We start from the raw sequence: 23048 nt of genomic DNA, 5'->3' as shown, positions 1-23048 counted from the left end.
ATGTGGATTTTAGACATAGAGTAAAGGATTACCAGGCTACAATCCACACTCCAGAGAAGTTAGTAAACAAGGAGTACAATAAGAGAGACATATATGGTCCCCTGTAGAAGGGGAAAGGGTCAAGATCCCCTGAACTAATTGGGAGCACGGGAAGAGGGTTGATGGAGCTAGGAGCATGAGAAATGGAGGAGTGATGCAGAGGACATGAGGGAGCAGAAAGTTTGAGTCAGACAAAGAATAGAAGATAACAAGAATGGAGATACCATGATAGAGGGAAACATTTTAGGTTTACTAGGGAAATGTCTGGAGATCTACAAAGATAACACCAGCTAACAATCTAAGCAACAGAGGAGAGGCTATCTTAAATGCCCTCCCCTGATAATAAGATTGATGACTGACTTATATGCCATCCTATAGCCTTCATCCAGCAGCTGCTGGAAATTGAAGCAGACACCTACAACTAATCACTGATCTGAACTGGAATCCAGATGCAGAGAAGGAAGCATGAAGAGCAAAGGAGTCCAGACAAGGCTGGCAAAACCCACAGAAACAGCTGACCTGAATATTGTGGAACTCTTGCTCCCCATACTGATAGCTGGGATACCAGCATGGGACTGAACCAGACCCCAGGAACATGGGTTTCAGTGAGGAAACCTCAGAAATCTACCGGGCCTACCGTAGTAGTTCAGTACTTATCCCTAGCATAGGTGTGGACTTTGGGAGCCCATTACACATAGAGGAATACTCCTTGAGCCCAGATATAGAGGAGTGAGCCTAGGCCCTATCCCCAAGGATACAATAGACTCTGATGACACCCTATGGAAGGCCTCATCATCCAGGGGGATCAGAAAGGAAATGTGATAGGTAGGGTTTATTTGGGGCGGGGAGTAAGATGGAATCTCAGAGTTGTTTTGATTTGCATTTCCCTGATGGATGTTGAACACTTTCATATGTGTCTTTTAGACACATATTAAAATTAACCTTAAAATGAGCTTTCTAGACATAAGAAGCTATACTGAATTGCTTATATATTATGTATGAATTTATATACATACATGTATATATTATGTATATATAAATGTAACACTATTTAGTCAGAATCACAACGTCCAGCAACAGACTAGTAGCCACAGCTATCAAGATACTACCCCTAAAATAAGGGGGGTGTGTGCTAATAAAATAGTTGTTCTGTATTTTAATTTCAAATAGTCTTATATTAATCACACCCCAAACTTTCATTCAGGCTATAATTTGAATTATCTTGATCCATTTTTTCTGCTTTCCTTTACCTTCCAAATGTGACTCTTATCTCTTCCAGAGTGTAATACGTTCACCATCCCAACAGCCTTCATGCTTGTAATCTTTCTTTCTTATTTTAGAGAAATGTGAGAAATGTATACAGGTGATATAATTTCCCCTCCAACATCCTCAGAAAATAATGAGGAAAACAACCCCTGTTTGAGACTTATTTAACAATACAGGACACTAGGGATTTTACTTTGAGGGGAAACTATTTATTGTTCAAGGGATTGGATAAAGCTTTTCATTTTTCCTCCCATTATGCTCCTTAACTGGGCCTGGAATGATTGCTGTTTATGCCACCAACATGTTAGTTGGTCCCATTTGAAGCCCCGTTATGTCCTTTCCTGGTTTGCCACAAAAATGCAGGTAGAGCCACAGACTCTGGTGATTCGTGTTCCCAGTGCCAATGCTGAAAGTGCAGATTGCCAACGGTAGTTTACTGGCATCTGCACAGGTTTTAAATCCCTGTACTCATGCTTTGTAGTTGGAAAACAGAAAAAAATCTGCCCCTATATCACCAGCATTTTTCTAATATCCCTGTGATTAGTAAATCATTTATCTATCATGGGAGCTGATTATAGGCATTTGTTACTAACATACATCCTCCTCTTTGTTCTTGCCAGTTTACTATGCTGCTTTTTGACTGAATGGTGTCTGTGTGGGAAGTGTTTGAGGAGTTGCTACAAGGTTTCTTTCTGTACTGATGACAGAGATTTTATTAGCTAATCTTCCCAGAGTCAAGATGGCTTCAGAGGATGGCTTAAGCCATTGAAGTATTTTTAATTTTTGTTTTAATAATTATTTATTTGCTTGCTTGCTTGCTTGTAGTGTGTGTGTGTGTGTGTGTGTGTGTGTGTGTGTGTGTGTGTGTGTGTGTGTGTACCTCAGAATATATGTGGAAATCAGAGGACAACTTAAGGGAGTTGATTCTCTCCTTCAATATTCTGAGTTCCAGAATATACTTCAGGTCTTCAGACTTGGTGTTGAGTGTCTTTATCCACTCTGCCAACTCACGAGTCCTTAAGCTGATGAGCTTACTCAACATGCTTAGGTAGCAGAGATTATCTATGTGCATAGAACATCACAATATGCAAAGTTCACATAGATAGCATGATAGTTCAACTCAGAGGAAGTTTTGTCAATCCAGTAGAAGCTACAAATTTCTTTAGAAATAAAGCCAAATAAAACTGAGTATTAGTATTCTTTTGTATTTAAATGTCTATGGTAGTTTGAGTGAAAATGATCCCCACAGACTTAGTGGGAGTGCCATTATTAAGAGTTTTGGCCTTGTTGGAAGATGTGTGTCCTTAGGGGCAGGCTTTGAGATTTTAGATGCTCAAGCAAGGCTGCCTAGTGTTCAGGGTATATAACTCTCAGCTCCCTCTCCAGCACCATAACTGCCTGTGTGCTACCATGATTCCTTCCAGGATGAGAATGGACTAAATCTCTGAACTGCATGCCAGCCCCAGTAAAATATTTTCTTATAAGAGTTCCTATGGTCATGCTGTCTCTTCACAGCAGGAGAAACCCCAACTACGACATCATTTAAAGAATAGCCATCAGGGCATAGAGCCTGATAAAGGATTCTGGGGGGAAGTGACTAGTTTTGTGATTGGCCATTCTTAATTTTCTGAGATGGGATCTTGTTATATAGCCCAAGCCATAAATTCACAATCCTCTTGACTCAATCCTCTTGACCCAATTACTTGTATTACAGATGTGTAACACTAACAAAAACTGTTATCCTTAACTATTATAGACTTATACTATGACATTCCCAAAAAAAACTAAGAGCCATTCTCCAGTAAGGACTCCAACTTTAACTTATTTCTCTTTAATTTGTCTATGCAACCAGGTTATATAAATGAAACTTATATTCTACTCTCTGAACCTTTACAATACAAATATCTAACCTGTCTAATGCTTTTCTATGGACACCAAAAAAGCCTTAACTGATAAGGTAAATTGAACTGGATTATCCTGGCTATCAGTGCAATGTTATCATATGATGATTCTGGGTCAGCCACAGAGCAAAGAAAGGTGGGTGAGGAAAGTGATAGAAAGGATTCTGTCTTCAGGGCCAGGAGGCTTTAGAGAGCACATGGGGGAACCAAGAACTTACTATGACTCCATTATACATGCTAACTAACTCTTTTCTCACTTTCCCAAAGATTCAAATAACTTGTCATTTATTTGTGCAAGATTCGGGATACCTCACTGATAAATTAAAATAACAAAAAGTAGCCAATACTGAAGCAACAAAAATCTTCTAGAATAGTTCCTAAGTTTCAAAAATGAATTTTGAAAGTGAAATTGCATTCCAAATGGCAAGCTCTTTGATATTTCAACTTGAGAGATGATTGTCATATTTTATTAAAGACTTCAAGTTGGCAGTTTGTATGCTGGGAACCACTACTCAGCTTGTAAACATTTAGCCACCATCCATTGGTTCTGCCTGTTGTGACACTCTCAGGGGGGTATGTGCCATCATGCCCATTGAACCAGGTAGTATAGGTCCCAAGACTAGAAGAAGAATGTTCAACGTACATCTATTAGGAAGTGCTCCCGCTCTTGACCATCTGAAAGTCTACAGATGACTTACTGTTGGTTTCAAGACTCTCACAGAGTTCACTTTTCACCTCGCCATTTGGTCTGTCATTGCCTTTTTGGATCAGTTTGCTTTGCATGGTAGCAGCCGTCACCACAGCCTTGAAGCTTCTCTTGCGTTTTTGAACATTCTGCTCTGGATGAAAAATTATAATATAAACTTTGGGCATATAGAGCATTCCCAGAGACACCGAAGCACTTAAACTCATGGAGACAGTAAGTGTTGTTGTCTGGATGTACATCTGAGAAGAGGAAAAAAGGAAAAAGAATCATGGTTATTAAGTCTGACTAGTAGGAAATAAAGCAAATAACACACCATTTTCTAAAATTATTCCAGTTTCTCTCCTATATTGGAGAATATTTACTGAAATTGCCCTTTGAATGCAGTCAAGCTTTCATTTTGACAAACTACAAGTAAAAATGAGTGATCTTATATTTTAAAATCCTCATTCCTTAAAACAAACTGGAAAGGGGTGGAGCTTCTATTACTTTTTTCTATGATAAACTGCATAAAGAATGGGGCAAAATGCAGTCTGACAAGAGAATATATTGCACTTCTCCCAGCATACCTCTTGAACGTGTAGCAGTGGACCAAATGACTACCTCAATACTTAAGCAAAGAGCAAAGTACATGTAGTGAATACAGGGGCAGCCCAGCAATCTGGATCATTATGATAAACATTGTTTATGGAGCATGATGGCTATCACATCACTGTGTAGTTCCAAGCACCACACCTGATAAAAATCACAAACACGATAAAAGTCTTTATATTTTTTTCATTGTGGCCTTTTCATGTTTGTTTGGTTTTTGTTTTTCTTTGCTTTATAATAGCCTGTCTAAAGAACACATTTTAGAATTTCCCAATGTTTATATCACATCAAAATGTAGGAAGCTCAAAAAATGTGAAAGATCTCCTCCTGGGGCTAGAGAGATTGCTTAGTGGTTAAGAATACTTATATTTCATGAGGAGGACCCAGGGTCAATTCCCAGTACCTACATGGTAGAACACAACTGTCCATAACTCCACTTCCAGGGGATGCAATACTCTTCACTGACTTCCATGGGCAAAATGAACACATGTGATTCACAGACATACATGTACTCAAGACATACATGCACATAAAATATAATAAATATGTAATTAAGAACAAGAAATATTTCCTCCTTTCAGAAGTCAGATATCTGTTCTGGCAGTGAGGTCTCAGGAGCATATTCTGAAAATCCCTTCCCTCTGTGGATTCCTTGCCATGTGTCACTAATATACTCTCTTTGTTCTGATGAAAAGTTTAGAAAATGAAGGAGCATGAAATTGGGAAGGAGATATTTGTGACAGGGTGTATGTGGAAACTTACAGAAGAAGTAGGTGGTGGATAACATCAAATACATTTTATACTTGTTTGAAATTTTCAAAGAATAAATAAAAATATCATAAAGAAGGGGGAAAGCACCAAAGAATGTGACAAAATTCTAACTACATCCACATATACTCTAAAACTACATCAATTTATCATCATCAGGATTGCCTCAGTCAGACTCTGTTAAGTTCATTCAAACTAAAAATAAGTAAAGAGAATCAAGAGCTCAAATAACTCTCACATGATAGAAACTCATAAACTTATGGGCTAGATATTTAAATGTATCATAATTACTTAACCTTCCTAACACAAACAATATTAATACAAATAGTGCTTGGTGTTTAGTTTTATTTGTCAATTTGGAACAATCTAGAATAATCACTGTATCAGAGTCTCCCTGAGGGTCCATCTAGATCAGAGTGCCCTATTGACATGTCTATAGAGGATTGTCTATGTTGATAATTGATGTGGGTAGAACCAACCTACTGGACAGTGCAAAGACAGGGCTTCACACAAGTGTAGTACTTGCATACAATTTCTCTTGAATATTGATTGTGGATATGACTAGCTGATTCAAGTTCATGCATTGGCTTTCACACAATGATGGACTACAATCTGGAAGGGAACATGTCTCAGCAAGTCTAAGTTTTAATTCTAGCATCTCTACAAGTGTGTGTGTGTGTGTGTGTGTGTGTGTGTGTGTGTGTGTGTGTGTGTGTGTGTAGTTTATTAGCATGAGAAACGCCTCATCCATACATAATGATTGGGCAAATGTATGATCTGGTTTTCCTCTCTGGCTTTTAATGTATTAACTAGAAAACCACACTTACATGTTGTGTGGTAGTTTGAATAGGTATGGCCCTCATAGATTCAGGTGTTTGAATGCTTGAATCACAGGGAGTAGCAGTGTTAGAAGGTGTGGCCTTGTTAGAGTAGCTATGACCTTGTTGGGGAAAGTGTGTCATTGTTGGGGAAAGCATGGGTGCTTTGAGGTCTCAGATGCTCAGGCTATACCCAGCCCATGTAGGCTCTCCTTCTGTGCCTACAGATCCAGATGTAGTATTCTCAACTCCTTCTCCAGCATCATGTCTGCCTGCTTGCTTCCATAGTTCTTGCCATGACAATAGTGGATTAAACCTCTGAAAACATAAGCCAGTACCAATTAAATATTTTCTTTTATAAGAGTTGCTGTGACCATGTCTCTTCACAGCAATAGAAACCCTACCTAAGAGAGGGTGTTATTTAATAAAATAATGTATCTTTGTTTAAAATATAGACACAAAATCCTAACTAATAGTTACTCTCCATAGAATTTTGAATTTACAAATGTTCTAACAAAGCCTCATTCCTGGTATATGTGACAAGAGAAATATCCATAGATAGGTGTGCAAACCCGGGAGTTTGGGGAGTGATGCACAGATAACTGTGTTCTACTAGAAAAGATCACCGTAATCTAACTTTGAAGTAGGAAAAACATTTTTTTCAAACTCAACTTATTTGTTGATATTGAGAGATGCATACCTAGAATAACGTTTACTTCTTAGTGTGATGGGTCACTGGATAAAGGAAGAGATTATATTAGCTCATACCAAACTATATAAATTTATCAAGAAATACTGATTGTAATGTGGTATTAATAATTTTCCCTTTCTATTCATTGAAATTCATCCTGCCTCCTCCCCACAAAATCCCTTGACTAAGGAAGGGGAGTTGCTTTTTCTTCACATTCTCTGATGGCCTGCTATGTCCTCAGCTTCCAAGGCCCTTCATTATTTGAACCTGAAACAGTCAGATGCACTGAAGTGAATGCAAGCAGTCTCTGGAAAAGCCACAGAGGAGAAGCCAAAATGGGGTAAACAGTGGTGGCATCTTTTCCTAGTAACTATCACAACCTTCTGTTTATTCTGAGTAGATCATTTGCACATATCCAAGATCTCTTAAAATAAGTCATGACCAAGAATCCTAAAGAAAGATGGGAGGGTGTTGACAGTTTCTGTTCATCCCAGTCCCGCTGCCCTTCCGTCTCAAAATAAATACACAGAGGCATATATTAATTATAAACTGTTTGTAAGATGGCTCAGGCTTCTTATTGGCTAGCTTTATCTTAATTGTTAACACATTTCTATTAATCTAAGTATCTCCACATGATCTTGGCTTACTGGAGAATGCCCAGGCATCTTACCTTGTCTGCAGCTACATAGCATCTCTCTCTCTCTCTCTCTCTCTCTCTCTCTCTCTCTCTCTCTCTCTCTCTCTCTCTCTCTCTTGTGACTACTCCCAGCCTTTCCTCTTCCCCGAATTCCTCTTGTCTGGTAGCCCCACCTATATTTCCTGCCTGGCTACTGGCCAATTAGCATTTATTCACATATTCACAGCATACAGAAGGATATCCCCCCAGGAGGGTATTCAAATTCTCTATGATAACATTTACTCTGTTTCTTGAAAGAGCTACCTGAATAAAGATTTTCATAGTTGCTGACATCTCAACTGATACTCTTTCAATCCCTTAGAAACTAAGGTAATCTATTCTGAGAAACAATAAACAAAGCAGCTTTATGGTAACCCTCCTTCCTTTCTTGTACCATAAATAGTGGGCATTGCCCCCTCTCAAATCAGTTTCAAATTTGTAGCCCCGTTTCATGTTAATACACACAAAAAATGCCAATTAAAGGCTTTGATTATAAAAAATAATATTCTTCCTATTTCTTTTGACCTTTTGCCTAAAATCAAGTGAAAAATAGATATTCTCTTTTTAAATTATTTTTAAGCTTTAAATTCAAATAAAATTATATGCCTCCACCTAATCCCTTTTCTCTGCCCCCAACCTGTTCCAGCTACCCTCTCTTGAATCTGTCTAATAATCCCCACTCTCGAATTGATAGCCTCTTTTCTTTGATTATATTTGTTATACACACATTTGTAAGTGTGTGTGTATGGGAGTATATACATACATGCATGTGCTCAAACATACCTATATAACTGTGAAATAGACTCTCCCAAAAATGACTAAATAAATGCAAAGGAAAAATAAATATTCTTTATGCTTGAGTAAAATTCTGGGTTCTGCACATACAAAGAATCATGTTAGATTTTCACTCTGGGAAAAATCACTGCCCTGGGTGTTGTGAACCTGTCAGTAGGGTAGAGATGTCACTGTGAATTTACTAGAGAAGACACAGATGTCTTTGATCTGAATTATTTGCTGATTCTCATTACACCCTCTTTGGGATTAGGATGCATGTTTGTGAAATGGAGTGTCGAATCAAAGGCTAACAGTGCAGCACTGCGAATAAAGACTATCAGCTTACTGTTGGATTCATTCATGAAGAAACTCTGAGTCCTTAACATTGAACTATTGGTAATGTGTTTAGCAGCTATAGAAAAAAAAATGTATGATCAAATGATGAGTAGAATATCAGTTTGACTAAGAGTTGAAATGGTGTTTTTTGAGAAGGTTAAGGATCCCTTAGGTGTGTGTGCAGGTACACACTTATAAATCCAGCAGTCAGAAGCTGAGGCAAAAACGTTATGTGTTTCTGGCCATGACCATTAGCAACATGAAGTCAATGCCAGGAGGGGCTAGTAACATAGAGACACCATGCTGCCACTGCCAATCATTAAGAATGAGGCTTCTTTACAATCAGAAGACAGATTGCCAGAACATCGATCCTGCACACAAGATGGTGACAACAGAGTAGGAAGTTAAATTGGGATTCACAAACTCAGATAAATATGCAGCTAATATCTAGAAAATAATTTGAGAATCATGAAACAAAAAATTATTTTCATATTATGAAAAACAGCATCAAAATCTATAAATAGAAAAAAATTTAAAGAGAAGATGACAAAATCAAGAGGACATCAGACATACACACACATATAAAACTATAAGGTTTTAAAGAAAAGTCTATAGAAAACTTCAAGTAAGCATTGAGGGAGCCAATCTTAGAGATAAGAAGAGTAACAAAGGACTCATACAGCTTCTGTGCTTTGCTGTTGCTGGCAACTGACTATAGGCATCAAAGAAAATCAAGGGAGCCAGGATTCTGCATACCAAGTTCCAAGAAAATAAAGGATCTGTGAGAGAGAAATAGACATTCTCTGTTGTTATGAGAGCTAGGCAGATACTAGCCTAGCTAGGATGAGGGTGTGTACTATGAGATTATAATTAATTTCAGAGACTTAAAGGTCTACTTACAGGAGTCAGAGGGATTGCTCAGCCATTAAAAGTACTAGCTCTTCTTCCAGAGGATGTGCTTTTGATTTCTAGCACCCACATGGTGACCCACAGTTGTCTATACCTCTAGTTCTAAGGGAACTAATATCTTCTGTCAGTGGCATAAACATACATGTTTCACAGACATACATGAAAACAAAAACCTACACACAAAAATATAAATGAATAAATCACTTTGAAAGTTTAAACATGAAACATGCAACTCAAAGCACAAATGGTTTAGGAAATTCAAATAATAAAACTACCATCTCCACTGCATTATTTTAAAAACTTTACATAGTTATTTTATGTTTTTTGTGTGTCTATTGTGTATGTGTGTGTGCGCATGTGGGTGTGTATTTATATATAGCATGTGTGTGAGATGCCTATAGCAGTCAGAAGAGAACACTGGGTTCCCTGGAACTGACTTTACAGATATTTGTGAGCCACCATGTGGGTCCTGGGGACTGAACCCAAGTCCTCTGCAAAAGTAACAAGTATTTATAACTGTTAAGTCATCTTGCCAGTGTCCTCAAACCACCAATGAATCATTTTATAATGCCAGTGAGCTCATCATAAAAACTGGGCATAAATTAGATTATGTAAAAGCAGAAACAAAAATTCCAAAACAGAAAATATTATTTCACAATAAATAAATAAAGTGGACAAAGGAAGAAAGAAAGAAGGAAGGAAGGAAGGAAGGAAGGAAGGAAGGAAGGAAGGAAGGAAGGAAATACCTCAAGGCACAAACCCAGCCCTACAGAAGGCAATAGTAGGAATTTTTCAACCAAATAGGAAAGTCACACCCCCCAAAAAAACACACAAGAAATAAATAATTCCAGATTAACAAATTGAAAGAGGAGAAACACACACAGATCACCACCACCACTACCACAAGCAGCATAGCAACAAAATAACAGTAATCAACAATGTTCATTGGACATCTCTCAACATTAATTGTCTCATTTCCCCCAATAAAAAAAGACACAGACCAAAAGAATGTATTTGAAAGCAGAATCATCATTCTGATGCATCTGAGGAACACATCTTCAGATCAAGATAGGCATCACCTCAGGGTAAAAGGATTGAAAAACATATTCCAAGCAAATGGACCGAAGAAGCAACCTGTTATAGCAATTTTAAAACATGACAAAATACACTTAAAAGCAAAACTAATCAAAAGAGGAAGGGAAGGAAATTACAAACTCAGCAAAGGAAATATCTGCCAAGAGGGCATTACAATTCTTAACACCTATCCACCAAACAGAAGAGCAACCAAGTTGATAAAAGAAACAATACTATATAGCTTAAACCACATATTGACACCCACAACTGGTGTTGAAAGCCTTTAATAACCTACTGTCACCAACAGATAGATCATTCAGACAAAAAAAAATAGGGACTTGCTGGAGCTAACTGACATCATAAACCAAATGGACATACAGATAGATATAGAACATCTCACCCAAACACAAAAGAATATTCCTTCTTCTCAGCATCTTAGAAATCTTTCTCCAAAATTGATCCCATACTAAGACACAAAACAAGTCTCAATAGATGTACCAAAATTGAAATAATATTCTACATCCTATCTTAGCACCACAGATTAAAGCTGGATATCAACAATGTAAACCACAGAAAGGTAACAAAATATTGGAAACAAATAATTCACTATTCAATGAAAAATGGGCCAAAACATAAATTAGAAAGAACTCACTGCTTTCCGGTGTGTTGTTACGTCACTAGTGTGAGAGTTTTTGGCTTCTTTATGTGGGCAATTAGTGCTATGAACTTTCATCACAGCGCTGCATTCAAAGTGTCCTCTAAGTTTGGGTATGTTGTGCATTCATTTTCATTGAATTCTAGGAAGTCTTTAATTTCTTTTTTCTTCCATTTTTAAATTCCATTGGTTTGTAGGCTTTCTACAATTTGTGTTGTTGTTGAGTTCTAACTTTAAACCATGGTTATCTGATAAGATCCAAGGGATAATTCCATATTTTTGGATCTCTTTAGGTTTGCTTTGTTGCTGAGTATGTGGTCAATTTCAGAAAAGGTTCCATGAGGGGCTGAGAAGAAAAATTATATTTTTGTGTTTGGGTGGAATGTTCTATAGATGTTTGTTAAACCCAATATAGTCATAACTTTTGTTAGTTCCTTTATTTCTCTGTTAAGTTTCTGACTAGTAGTTCTGCCCAGTGGTGAGAGTGGGCTGTTGATGTCTCCCACTATTTGTATTTGGGATTTGATGGGAGTACAAACTTGTACAGCAGCTGTGGAAATCAGTATGGCAGTTTCTCAGAAAATTGAGAATCAATCTACCTCAAGACCCAGAAATACCACTCTTGGGCATATACCCAAGGGATACATACTCATACCACAAGGGCGTCTGTTCAACTATGTTCATAGCAGCACTATTTGTAATAGTCAGAACATGGAAGCAACCTAGATGCTCCTCAACTGAGGAATAGATAAAAAAAATGTGTTACATTTACACAATGGAGTACTACTCAACTCAACTGTAAAAAAAATAAGGAGATTATAAGGTGTTGGGAAGGTCAAATTGGGGATAGGACAGAGAGGAAGAACAAGGAAAGACATACCTTGATAGAGGGAGCCATTATGGGTTTAAGGAGAAACCTAGCACTAGGAAAATTCCCAGGAATCTACAAGGATTACCCAAATTAAGAATCTAAGCAATAGTGGAAAGGGAATATTAACTGTCCTTCCCTTATAATCAGATTGACAACTACCTCAATTGCCATCACAGAGTCTTCATCCAGTAACTAATGGAAGCAGATGCAGAGATCCCCAACTAAGCACTGTGCCAAACTCCTGAAGTCCAGTTGTAGAGAGGGAGGAGTTCTAATATGAGCAAATGGGTCAAGATAATATTGGGGAAACCCACATAAACAGCTGACAAAAGCAAGAGGGATCTCAGACTAAAAGCTAGGGAACCTGAACAAGACCAAACTAGGCCCCCTGAATGTGGGTGTCAGTTGAGAACCTTGGGAAGTCTATGGAGCCCCTGGCAGTGGTGCCAGTATTAATCCATGATGCAGGAACTGACTTTTTGGAGCCTACTCCCTATGGAGAGATACCTTGCTCAGACTAGATAAAGTGGGAAGGGCCTTGGTGCTGCCCCAAATAATGTGACAGATTTTGATTATTCCCCATGGGAAGCCTTACCCTGTCTGAGGAGTGGAAGTGGGTAGGGTGGGGAGAAGGTGGGGTGAATGTGAGGACAGGAGGGAGAGGGATTGGTATGTAAAATAAGACTGTAAAAAATTGAAAATCAAAGCAAAAAGAAATTAAAGTCTCCCTAGTATTGAATGAAAAAAACATACTCAAACTTGTAGTACATAATGAATGTATTCTATTAGTTAAGTTCATAGCAATAAATGGCTACATTAAAAAAAAAAAAAAACAAACCTGGAGCGATCTTCTACTAGTAACTAACATCAGCCTTACGAGTTATAAAACAAAAGAAAGAAAGGGAAGAAAGGGAGGAAGGAAGGAAGGAAGGAAGGCAGGCAGGCAGAAAGAAAGAAAGAAAGAAAGAAAGAAAGAAAGAAAGAAAGAAGGAAGGAAGGAAAAGAAATCATGTCCAAAAGTAATAGTGTCTAGAAAGAAATTTGGAGCTAAAATCCCTACAATTGGAATAAATAAAAACAATACAAATAATTGAAACAAACAAACAAAAACAATACAAATAATCAATGAAACAAAGAGTTGGTTGTTTGAGAAAATAAATAAGATTGACAAGCCCTTATGAAAATTGAGTTAAAAGCAGAGAGAGGGTCCAAATTAACAAAATTAGAGATGAAAAGGTAGACATAACAGTAGACACTGAGGAAAACTGGAAATTCATAAAGGCATAATTGTTAAAACTGTATCCACAAAAATTGGAAATCTAAAAGAAATGGGTATTTTTCCATATATATATACACCACCTACCAAAGTGGAATTAAAGCTAGATAAGCACTTTAAACAAAACTATAACCCATGGAGAAACAGAAGCAATAATTAAAAGTCTGAACCCAAAAGAAACCCAGGGCCATATGGCTTCCAGAGACAGTCATGATTGTCTCTGGAAGGTATCACCACCCCAATTTCAAGTTATACTACAGAGGTACAGTAAAAACAAATTAGGGTGGTATTGACAAAAATACAGATACATTTGTCACTATATCAAATTAAAGACCCAGAGAAATTTATCTACTTATGGACACTTGATCTCTGATAAGGAAACCAGAAATACACTGCAAAAAAGACAGGATATTCAACAAATGGTGCTGGTTAGCCTAGATGACTTCATGTATAGGAATTCAAATAGATCCATACTTATCACCCTACACAAACCTCATCTCTAAGTGGATTGAAGGTCTCAATATAAAACAGATACCCTGAACCTGACAGACTCTTTTCACACGAACATACTTTATGAATAGAACACCATTACAGCATGTACTAATATCAACAATTAATAAAAGGGACCTCATAAAACTGAAAACTGAAAAACAAAGGACATGATCATTCAGACAAAGTCATAGCCTACAGAATGGAGAAAGTTTTTGCCAACTATACATCCAATAGATGGCTAATATCCAGAATAAATAAACATCTAAAGATCTAGTTATTAAGAAGAAGAAAATAACCAAATTTAAAAATAGGGTACAAGTGTAATGGAGAATTGTGAAAATGGCTGGTAGACAATGCTTATTTTTTTTAAGTAGCAATGCACTAAGTCTTAATGACATTCTGCTAGACCCATAGATCAGGGCCTTGCTCAGCCATCTTCAGAAAAGTTTCACCTTGTACAAGCTGAGAACAAGTACAGAGATCCACTGCCAGACAATGTTGAGGGAGTAAGTGGCCATGGAACACTCAGCACTAAGTAGGGTGTCTCCATGAAATCCTTCCCCTCAAGCTCACGAAACCCTTGTAGGAGAGGATACAGAAAGAGTATGGAAGCCAGAAGGGATGGAGAATAACCAGGAAATAAGGCCTTCTAAGTACAACAGGAACCAAGTACATAAGAAATCAGAGAAACCAAGGCAGCAGGTACAGTTGGCACCTGCAAGGGTCAGCACTGATGAGGTCCTAGAGTTGAAAGAAGCAGACACATGCCTCCATCCCTAACCATATGCTATTTTTAATTGATAACTATTTGAAAATGAAAATTTAATTTTCTCCAAGGGAGCCTCAATGGGGAAACAAACTATGCTTAAGGGTAGGTTGCATATAAAGCAGTAGACGGCTAACAGAAAATGAACTCAATGACATCATTGGAGATGTCATGTCTCATATTGTGGTGTTGGACTTTTTTATTTATTTTTTCTATTTTTATTTATTTATTTTTTGGTTTACCCTCTAGGCCCTTTGCATACATATAACTTCCAGTTTTATGGTTTTTTGGAATTATTGGTTATGCCAATAAATGGGTCTCTGTCTTTATCTATTTCCTTTGCCCTTTCTTGGGCTCTTTTGGTTTGTTTGATTCATACTATTCTGGCATGTTTTTCTTTGTTTTAGTTTATCTTATTTCATTTTATTATTGTCCTTTAGAAGCTTGTTTGTTTTTAATGAGCTATCGAGCAGGAGTCAATCTGGATAGGAGGAGAGGTGGGGAGTAATTAGGAGGAATATAAGTGCGAAAAGCCTTATCAGGATATATTATACAAAAAAAATCTATTTTCAATAAAAGAAAAAAGTGGTGATATATGACTAATCAACATATAAATAGGAAAGAAGTTATAAATACAGGTACAAAATTAGATTTTGGAATTTAATATGCAAATGATGCATAACTTCATGCCTTTAACTATATGCATCTAGGAAAAAATGCATAATTGCTTAGGAATTGCAGTGATAAGGGGTGGACCTAAAGTAGTCCAGGATGGAAATTGAAGAGAAAGTGTCCTGACTTTGTTCTTAGACCTTGAAGTGAATTCAAAGAAATGATATGCTGCATTTTCATTTCTTGCCCTTTGAAAAATTTGCACCAATGTTTTCTTGTGAGTTTTGTCCTTATATCTGTAGGGTACAATAGTTTCAAATGTGCAGAGTCCCTTTTGGAATTCAAGCTTCAAGTGCTGTAAAACAGACTGGCAGCAGGACTTTTCCTGGCTCCTTCCTCTAATACTCTCTAGTGCCTTGCTGCTATTTGAAAGGAAGGAAAGCATGAAGTGTGCCCTTCTCCTGAGTACTGAAAGCACTAATTACTCTGACAATGCAGAGCTGCCACTGACCCCCTTTTCCTAAACCCTCTCTGGAGAGCCTAGATATTTATTGTTTGGTCTACTAACTTTGATTAATCCTAAGGTTATTCGAGCTGGGAAGATTTAAGTGAAGCTCTATCAGAAAAGGCAGGGAATATAAAATAGCTATCCACGTCCAACTCAGCCCCAAAGACTCATAACTCCACTTGTGTACTGAACTGTGATGAATTACATCTCCTATAACTCGGTCACATCTCTACAGCACCTTCTCTTTTCTTAGATGTCTGGACCTGCATCCTAGGACTAGCACAACGTGACCATTTCTAGGTCATTCTATAGAGGACTATCTCTCACTGTATGAAGTCCTATTTCAAAGAACAGGGACTCTAGAATGTACAGATGAATGCATGAAAGTAAAAGTATCCAGGTTTCTAAAGAGGAAACCCTCAGACCTAGAACTTTAGACCTTATGATAACTGTCTGATATTGTGCTGGATGCCAACACCAGACACTGCCTGGAAAGTAGTTCTGAAAAAAAAAAAAAACCAGGAGAATTAAAAGTTTATCCAAATATATGGTTGAAGGACCAAAAATTAAACTAATGAAAGTTTATAAATTTAAGCCCTGAAAAGGGAACTTCTAATGACTAAGAAAGTCATGGTTGGGGACTGAGCCCTGCTCTCAGAGAAGGGGAAGTGACCCTCTACCACTTGGGTCAACATTCTGGTCTGCTAATTGCTGGCGATGAGGTTGTAAATATCCCCAGCCCAGGGGATAACTGACAGACCCTATGACTCTGTAACCCCATGCCCTGTCTTATCTTACTCAAATGTATCTTGCTTAAAATATATAGTTACTGCTTTATTCTATACTTTGTATGACCTTAGTAACCATGGTTGTGGCCTTCAACCTTATGGTCTTCTCCTTTAAAAACTTCTCTTTTTGACTGGTTGGGATCTCATTTCCCCACCATGGAGTGAGATCCAAGCTGGCCAGCTTGAACAATAAAAAGAAACCTTTTGCTTTTGCATAAGAAGTGACTGCTCCTTGGATTGGTCTCTTGGGCTCCGCAAACCTGGCACAACAATGGTGATCTCCTGGAGTCAGTAAAGCCATATCACTCATATCAGAGCAACAGCTATATTGTTTACTCACCACCAAAAGGAAAATAGCACTGGAGCTCTCAAGACAAGTCAAAACTATTTCAAATGGTTAAAATGTTGTGAACACCCATGGATTACAACCTAAAATGTGGTGGGTTCCATATCCCAACTAGTCAAAGTTACAGAATATATTTCCTACTGCTCATGTTACAGGGAACACCTAAATCACATGTTCTTGAGCAATATACTATGTGCTCCATGCTGTGAAGAGGGTCTAGTTATTCACCAATCTAAAGGCTGAAACCCCTTATCTAGCTTTAGCAGTTGAGGGTACTTGTGAAATACCTAGAAAGACTTAAAGATTCTTAGGAACACAAAGTAGCTGCATATAAGAAGGAAAGAGGAGATTTCTGTAGAGTTTTCAGTGGGAAACTCTGCCATGCACCTTGCCACAAGAGTTCAGCCAAATATCAGAACCATTTCCTCCAAATTATTCTGAAAGCATTCAAATTACAAGGCTTGTGTCCTAAGAACCAAGACATTTGCCAAGACTCTTCTCAGGGCTCTGAAGTAACCCAACTCTCAGGCATTTAAATGTGGGAGAGTGAGCTCAACTACCTTCTCCATTTTCCCTCCTAGTCACAGCATGTTATTAGCTTCATCTATATCCTGGCTGCATGTGATTCTTTTCATTCCACCCAGGCTTCTTTATATGATGTTCAAGGCTTAAATGGCATGACCTATTGGCCATCCAATTAAGTGTTCCCTTCATGGGAATCCATGTTGGTTCTATAGTAACACTGTAGTTTACTACTCTGGTCACCAAAGCATTTACAAATGACACGGATATTTGTGGAGACATTGACCAGAACATACTAGAATTTTCTCGAGCCTCATCTGGCTCTTTTTTTGTTTGTTTTGTTTTCCAAATTGAAAATGCAGTGATTTATTAAGGCAATGTTTTCATGTTTAGTAAAAGCATCTCACTTGTTTATTTTCAGATTTTTTATTTTAAATTAGAAACAAGCTTGTTTTACATGTCAATCCCAGTTCCTTCTCCCTTCCCTCCTCCCCTGGCCCTCATCAACACCCTATCTGATCCCCTTTCTGCTCCTCAGGGAGGGTGAGGTCTTCCATGAGGGAGTATTTAAAGTCTGCCATATAATTTGGAGCAGGGCCTAGACCTTCCCCCTTTCTAGGCTAAGAGAGTATCCCTCTATGTGGAATGGGCTCCCAAAGTCCATTCATATACTAAGGATAAATATTGATCCACTGCCAGAGGTACACTTATAAATCTGTCTTAGAGATTCTTCAAAGAACCATTTGATATCTCCAGTGTCTTCTCTCTGTCCCCACCTAGTGGATTTGTAGAAATCTTGTGCTCATGAATATTTCCTCTACAACCATCCAAGGCGGCTATTTTACTACTTCTTAGTGTCCACCAAGGAAAGAGATACAACTGGGGTCCTTTTTGCTCCCCTCTGTTGAAATTGGCCCAAATACCCTGGCATTTAAACCATCATAATCTTAATTGTAAACCTTCTTTAATCCTTGTCCCTGTACATGTTATCTTTTGGTTTTGTTCTTTTGTGGCTCAGGTTCGCATTCTGATCAACAACTACTTTCAACTCCAAAGGATGTATTAATTCTGTATATGAGTGCATAAGAGCCATAGGTTGTCACTAACAAAGTTCCTCATTTCCAGTGATGATGTCCTTTAGCTCATTTTAAACCTCAGTCTCACCATAGTTTACAACTTAAATACTGTGCATTTTCATACAATAAATTCTGTACAGCATGATTAATTCAGTATGCTTTTTGAGATGAAGCAGTATTTATATTGCATTATATTTTCCTTTAAGTCATATTTTTTCCTTAAAATAAATATAAAATGTTGTAGATGGTTTTCCAGTAAAGAGTCCATGCCCACATTTGTGAGTCTTATTTTATTGGACTTGTCTTTTAAAATCCCACACTTACATCATTGTGTGTGTCTTACTTTCTTTTGAGTACCTCTCTTTCTCTTAACCTACAAACTTATGACTATTTCTACTTATCTTTGTTAAATTTCAGCATTCAAAAAACAAACTATTATACTCATGGGCTTTGTGATATGAATATTGTTGCAAGGGGTGAGAAGTTAATACACAAAAGGGGTAGCCATTAGTTTTTCTCATCAAAGTCATTGAAAAACAGTCAATCACTATGCACACAGATCTTTTCTAATGAATTGTTTGTGATGTGTTACAAGTATTTGAAAGTTGAGGTTAAGTGTAACTACTTTTCACTGTAGAAGGATGTGTACTTTTCTAATAATGAAAAAGCAAATATTGAATATCACTCGTGCTTTCCTAGATAATAAGTCAATAAAACCAGCTATTACCAAGTAAGCCATATGCCACCATTATGACTATTCTATACATGATAGTGGCAACATTTTAATTACTTTATATTTAAAAGATGTTTTTGTTTGTGGAGTTTTTATGGTAATTACCAACAGCACAAGAATATTTAGTCAAGTTTTCACTGAAGGCATTTTCAGTGAACATTCTGTATTTCAGCTAAATAACTTAAGAAAATTTGTGGTCAGTATAAAGATAATTATCATATTTGATATTATATATAAAATACCTCTAATTCCACATGTTAATTTTCAAGTAGAATTGTAGGAGTAACCTGATTGGGGACTGGAGTGTCATCTATATGGCACTAATATAACTGTGCTCTCAGGTGTATGGTAAAGAAGTGTATGAATAAGTTATTCCATTGGTAAAAAAAATGATACAGTAGGTTCTAGATGTTTGAAATACTAATGTTTGAAATACTTTGGTTTTCAGACAAATTGAGACCAAAAGAAACTTTGAATTGCCACAGAGAAAATATTATGAATTCTTTAAAGTTATGGGATGAGTTGTTTTAAGCCTTACACTTTTCCCCATTTTTGCTATATTTACCAAAAACTTTAAAGTATAGTAACTTATGAAGGAAAAAATAACAAGAAAAGATAGGCATTGTTAACAGGGAAGAAAGATTCACCATAGAAATCCCAATATGCACACACTGGATGCTTTTCCTTCCATTGTATAGAAATGATTCCAATGACTGCTTGGTTGTTACTCAGGGGATGTTCTCACTAGATGTGATTTGCAAATGCAGAGTAATTTCTCAGTTAATAAAATGGAAAAAATATGAATGTCATAAAAAGTTTATAGTGTTTATTATTAGAAAGCAAGGATATATGAACTTTCTGTATAAATTTTCACAATTTTGCTGCCTCTCTACTTATGATAACCTGGTAACTAAGAATGGCTATCCTATTGGATAGAAGTAACAGAAGTTCCTTAATAACCACATGGAGGAAAGTAGCCACTTACCCAGAACCTAAGAATATTCAGTGAGAAAGGACATATTATACATTCAGAGCATGCATCTTAAATTGCATCTTTGTATTTATCAGACAAATGATTAGTCAACCCTTCTGACTAATGGGGGGGTGACAGATCAGGATGAGGAATGGTTTTTAATGCTGTGACAGAAAAAAAAAATGAAGTTACAACACCCTACGGTGGACTATGATGATTGACCTGGCTCCCGGCATTTCCATGTTCTAACAAAGTCTATCAAATATAATCGCTAGGCATTAAATCCATTCCTAGGTTCAATGAACTCGGGTATTGTTTATAAAGGGTACTAAACTGTATTTCCCATTAAATATTCAAGGAAGACCATTTCTCACATACCAGGTAGGCTACAGGACCAGAGGGAGTTTATACGAAAAACAAGTCGATATCACTGGGCACTTCCAGAAAGAAGTGATTTTGTCAAAAACAAACACCTACTTTACATCTTTCTCTCTAAGATCATTCCCTCAAATTGGTCATATGTTGGAGTGCCTCTACAAAACTTCTTTGCTACTACAAATGAAGATCCCCAATCTCTGAATATCTAAAAAGTAAAGTAAAATTATCCCTGGTAAATATTCCTCTGCCTAGTTAACTTTCTCCAAATTCTAAATTGTCATGTTTCTTTTTCTAGTGCTGATTTTTTTCTTTGCATATTTACTGTAAAGACCTTCTCTATCCTATTGTTAAAGTTAATCCTGCTCACATCATGTTACGACACTTAACTGTACCCCTTTCTCTATAATATGATCATCTGTCAGACCATCAGATTTTCTGCTTATCCCATTTGGAAGAACTTGTTTCTCTTCCCCTTCACATTAGAATTCATGGTGATATGTTTCAGAAAATGAACATTAGCAAAGGTAGCCTCAGTGCATATGACCAGAAGTTTCGGCTATTGGTGAATAGTTGGGACTTTGCTGGTTACTTTTGGCAGGAGATGGTTTATTCCAGATGTGAGCTGTCCTTCAGCAGCAGCAGGCAATGTTGGTGAGTCTTGTAAGTCACTGGCTTAAGGGATATTTATTAGAACAATACATATAAATGCAGCCAGGAGATGTTCTGGAGACTAAAAATTAATGTATTTTGAGCCATTCTACATAAAAGAACAGAAAACAAGATTAAACACCTAACTTTACCTCCCTTTGACATGGTAACTCTAGGCCATTAAATTACCTCCTGTGAGTCTTGGTCTTCATATGTAAAACAGAGAAGATTATTCCTGATCTGATAAACTCACAGGATTAGCTGTGAATATTGAATAAAATAGTGTTTTGGAAGTACTGAAATAGCACACAACTGTTAGGTGCTAATATTATTCAGTATCAATACCTTTTAGCTTTTCTGTCAAATATTAGCTTTCTGCAACTTCCTGCTTTGACAAAATGTTGACCAGAGGCAAAAAAAAAAGGTTGTTACAGACACAGCCAGGCCAAGAGAGTAATTAGAGGTAATGACCACTTCATCTGGCCTGGGACATGATCCAGGTAGGGATTCTGAAACCCCAACCACAGTAGCAAAAGAGAATATTCTGATTTACAGTTGGGAACAAAAACTAAGATATGGCATTCCAGAGGAAGAATTCCTAAAAATGCAATTATAATCAACAATTTTATCATTGGTTGTTATGTAACCAGTCCTTTAACCACTTTATATACAGCCACACGTTATGGATAAATTCACATACAATTCTTTGAGGGAGGAATGTATTTGTCTCAACTTTTCAGATGAATAAGCATGTATACCAATGTTAACCCCACTTACCCAGGAACAGAAAAGGGTCCAACTTGGACTACAAAGGTACCTTCTTTAGCATCACAGTATGTACCCTTCCTCTGAACCAGTCAATAGATCTGAAACTATAATATTTATTTTAGTTTATTCATGAGGGGCACAATAAAGAATGAATGTGAGTATCTATCAAGGGATAAATAGCTGAATACAATGTCCTGTACTCAAAGGAGTACCATTGTCCCCAAAAGAATGAAACCCTATTGATTGCAGTAACATGGATAAAAGCAGAGAGTGTTGAGTTAAGTAAACCGCGCAAAGCAAGGCAGCTACTCCACATTCTTACCCAAAGGAAGAATCTAAAAGTAGCCTTTCAAGATGGCTAACTGGGTAAAGCCACTTACCACCAAGCCTGAAGATGTGAGTTCAATCCCTGACACATGTAAGGTTGAAAGAGAAAACTGACTACTGTAGGTTGTCCTCTGTTCTCCCTTTGTACTTATCTACAGTCTAAGAGACATAAACTAATGCTAAGAAATTGTTTTAATTAACTACAACAAAAACCACAAAAGAACCTACAGTGTAATATTGTATAATATTGGAAGTCTCAGCAGCTGGTTAGATGTCTCTCCATTATTCTTGCTAACATCAACATATTCCCGAATGATCCACCCAAACCCTGGGCCTCTGAGATTGTGTAATTTCTCATTTGCACTAATCAGACCACTCATCGCATTACTTCTTAATAACAAATGAATAAGGACCAATGTCTCAATTTCAAGCATCCTTACATCTGATTTCTTCTATTTTTCGGTTATCTCTGAGCTATGCAATATCCTTCATGAGTCCTTCCCAAATTATCTAATCCCTCTTTATCAGCCTTAGACTTCACTCTCAGTCATTCGAAGCTTGGCTTTGAGACAACCCCACATGGTTTTGTTCTGCCTTGTCATTCATTGCCTATGTCTAGAGAATAGAATGCCAACTTCATTTACATGGAACTCACTGCCGCCTCTGTGGCTGTATATGCCAAAAAGCAAAAACTCTACTTTGTTCTAAGATAATTTTTAACGGTTGATGAGAAGTTCCGTTTGGCCTCAGGCAATCTACTATA

At 37.3% G+C, this 23048-nt stretch overlaps 1 protein-coding gene across 1 annotated transcript in view; it reads right to left on the bottom strand.

The window, feature by feature from the left end:
• Positions 1 to 3854: 3854 nt before the first annotated feature.
• The window catches only part of LOC113832815 (metabotropic glutamate receptor 8), a 768119-nt gene continuing 748925 nt past the window's right edge, over positions 3855 to 23048 (bottom strand). Inside the window, exon 9 of the mRNA XM_035451540.1 lies at positions 3855 to 4151. Coding sequence (XP_035307431.1) covers positions 3855 to 4151 — 297 coding nt within the window. The remainder of the gene's footprint in view (positions 4152 to 23048) is intronic.

The sequence above is a fragment of the Cricetulus griseus genome (assembly GCF_003668045.3).
Source record: "Cricetulus griseus strain 17A/GY chromosome 1 unlocalized genomic scaffold, alternate assembly CriGri-PICRH-1.0 chr1_0, whole genome shotgun sequence".
NCBI lineage: Eukaryota > Metazoa > Chordata > Mammalia > Rodentia > Cricetidae > Cricetulus > Cricetulus griseus.
This window is presented reverse-complemented; position numbering and strand designations above follow the sequence as displayed.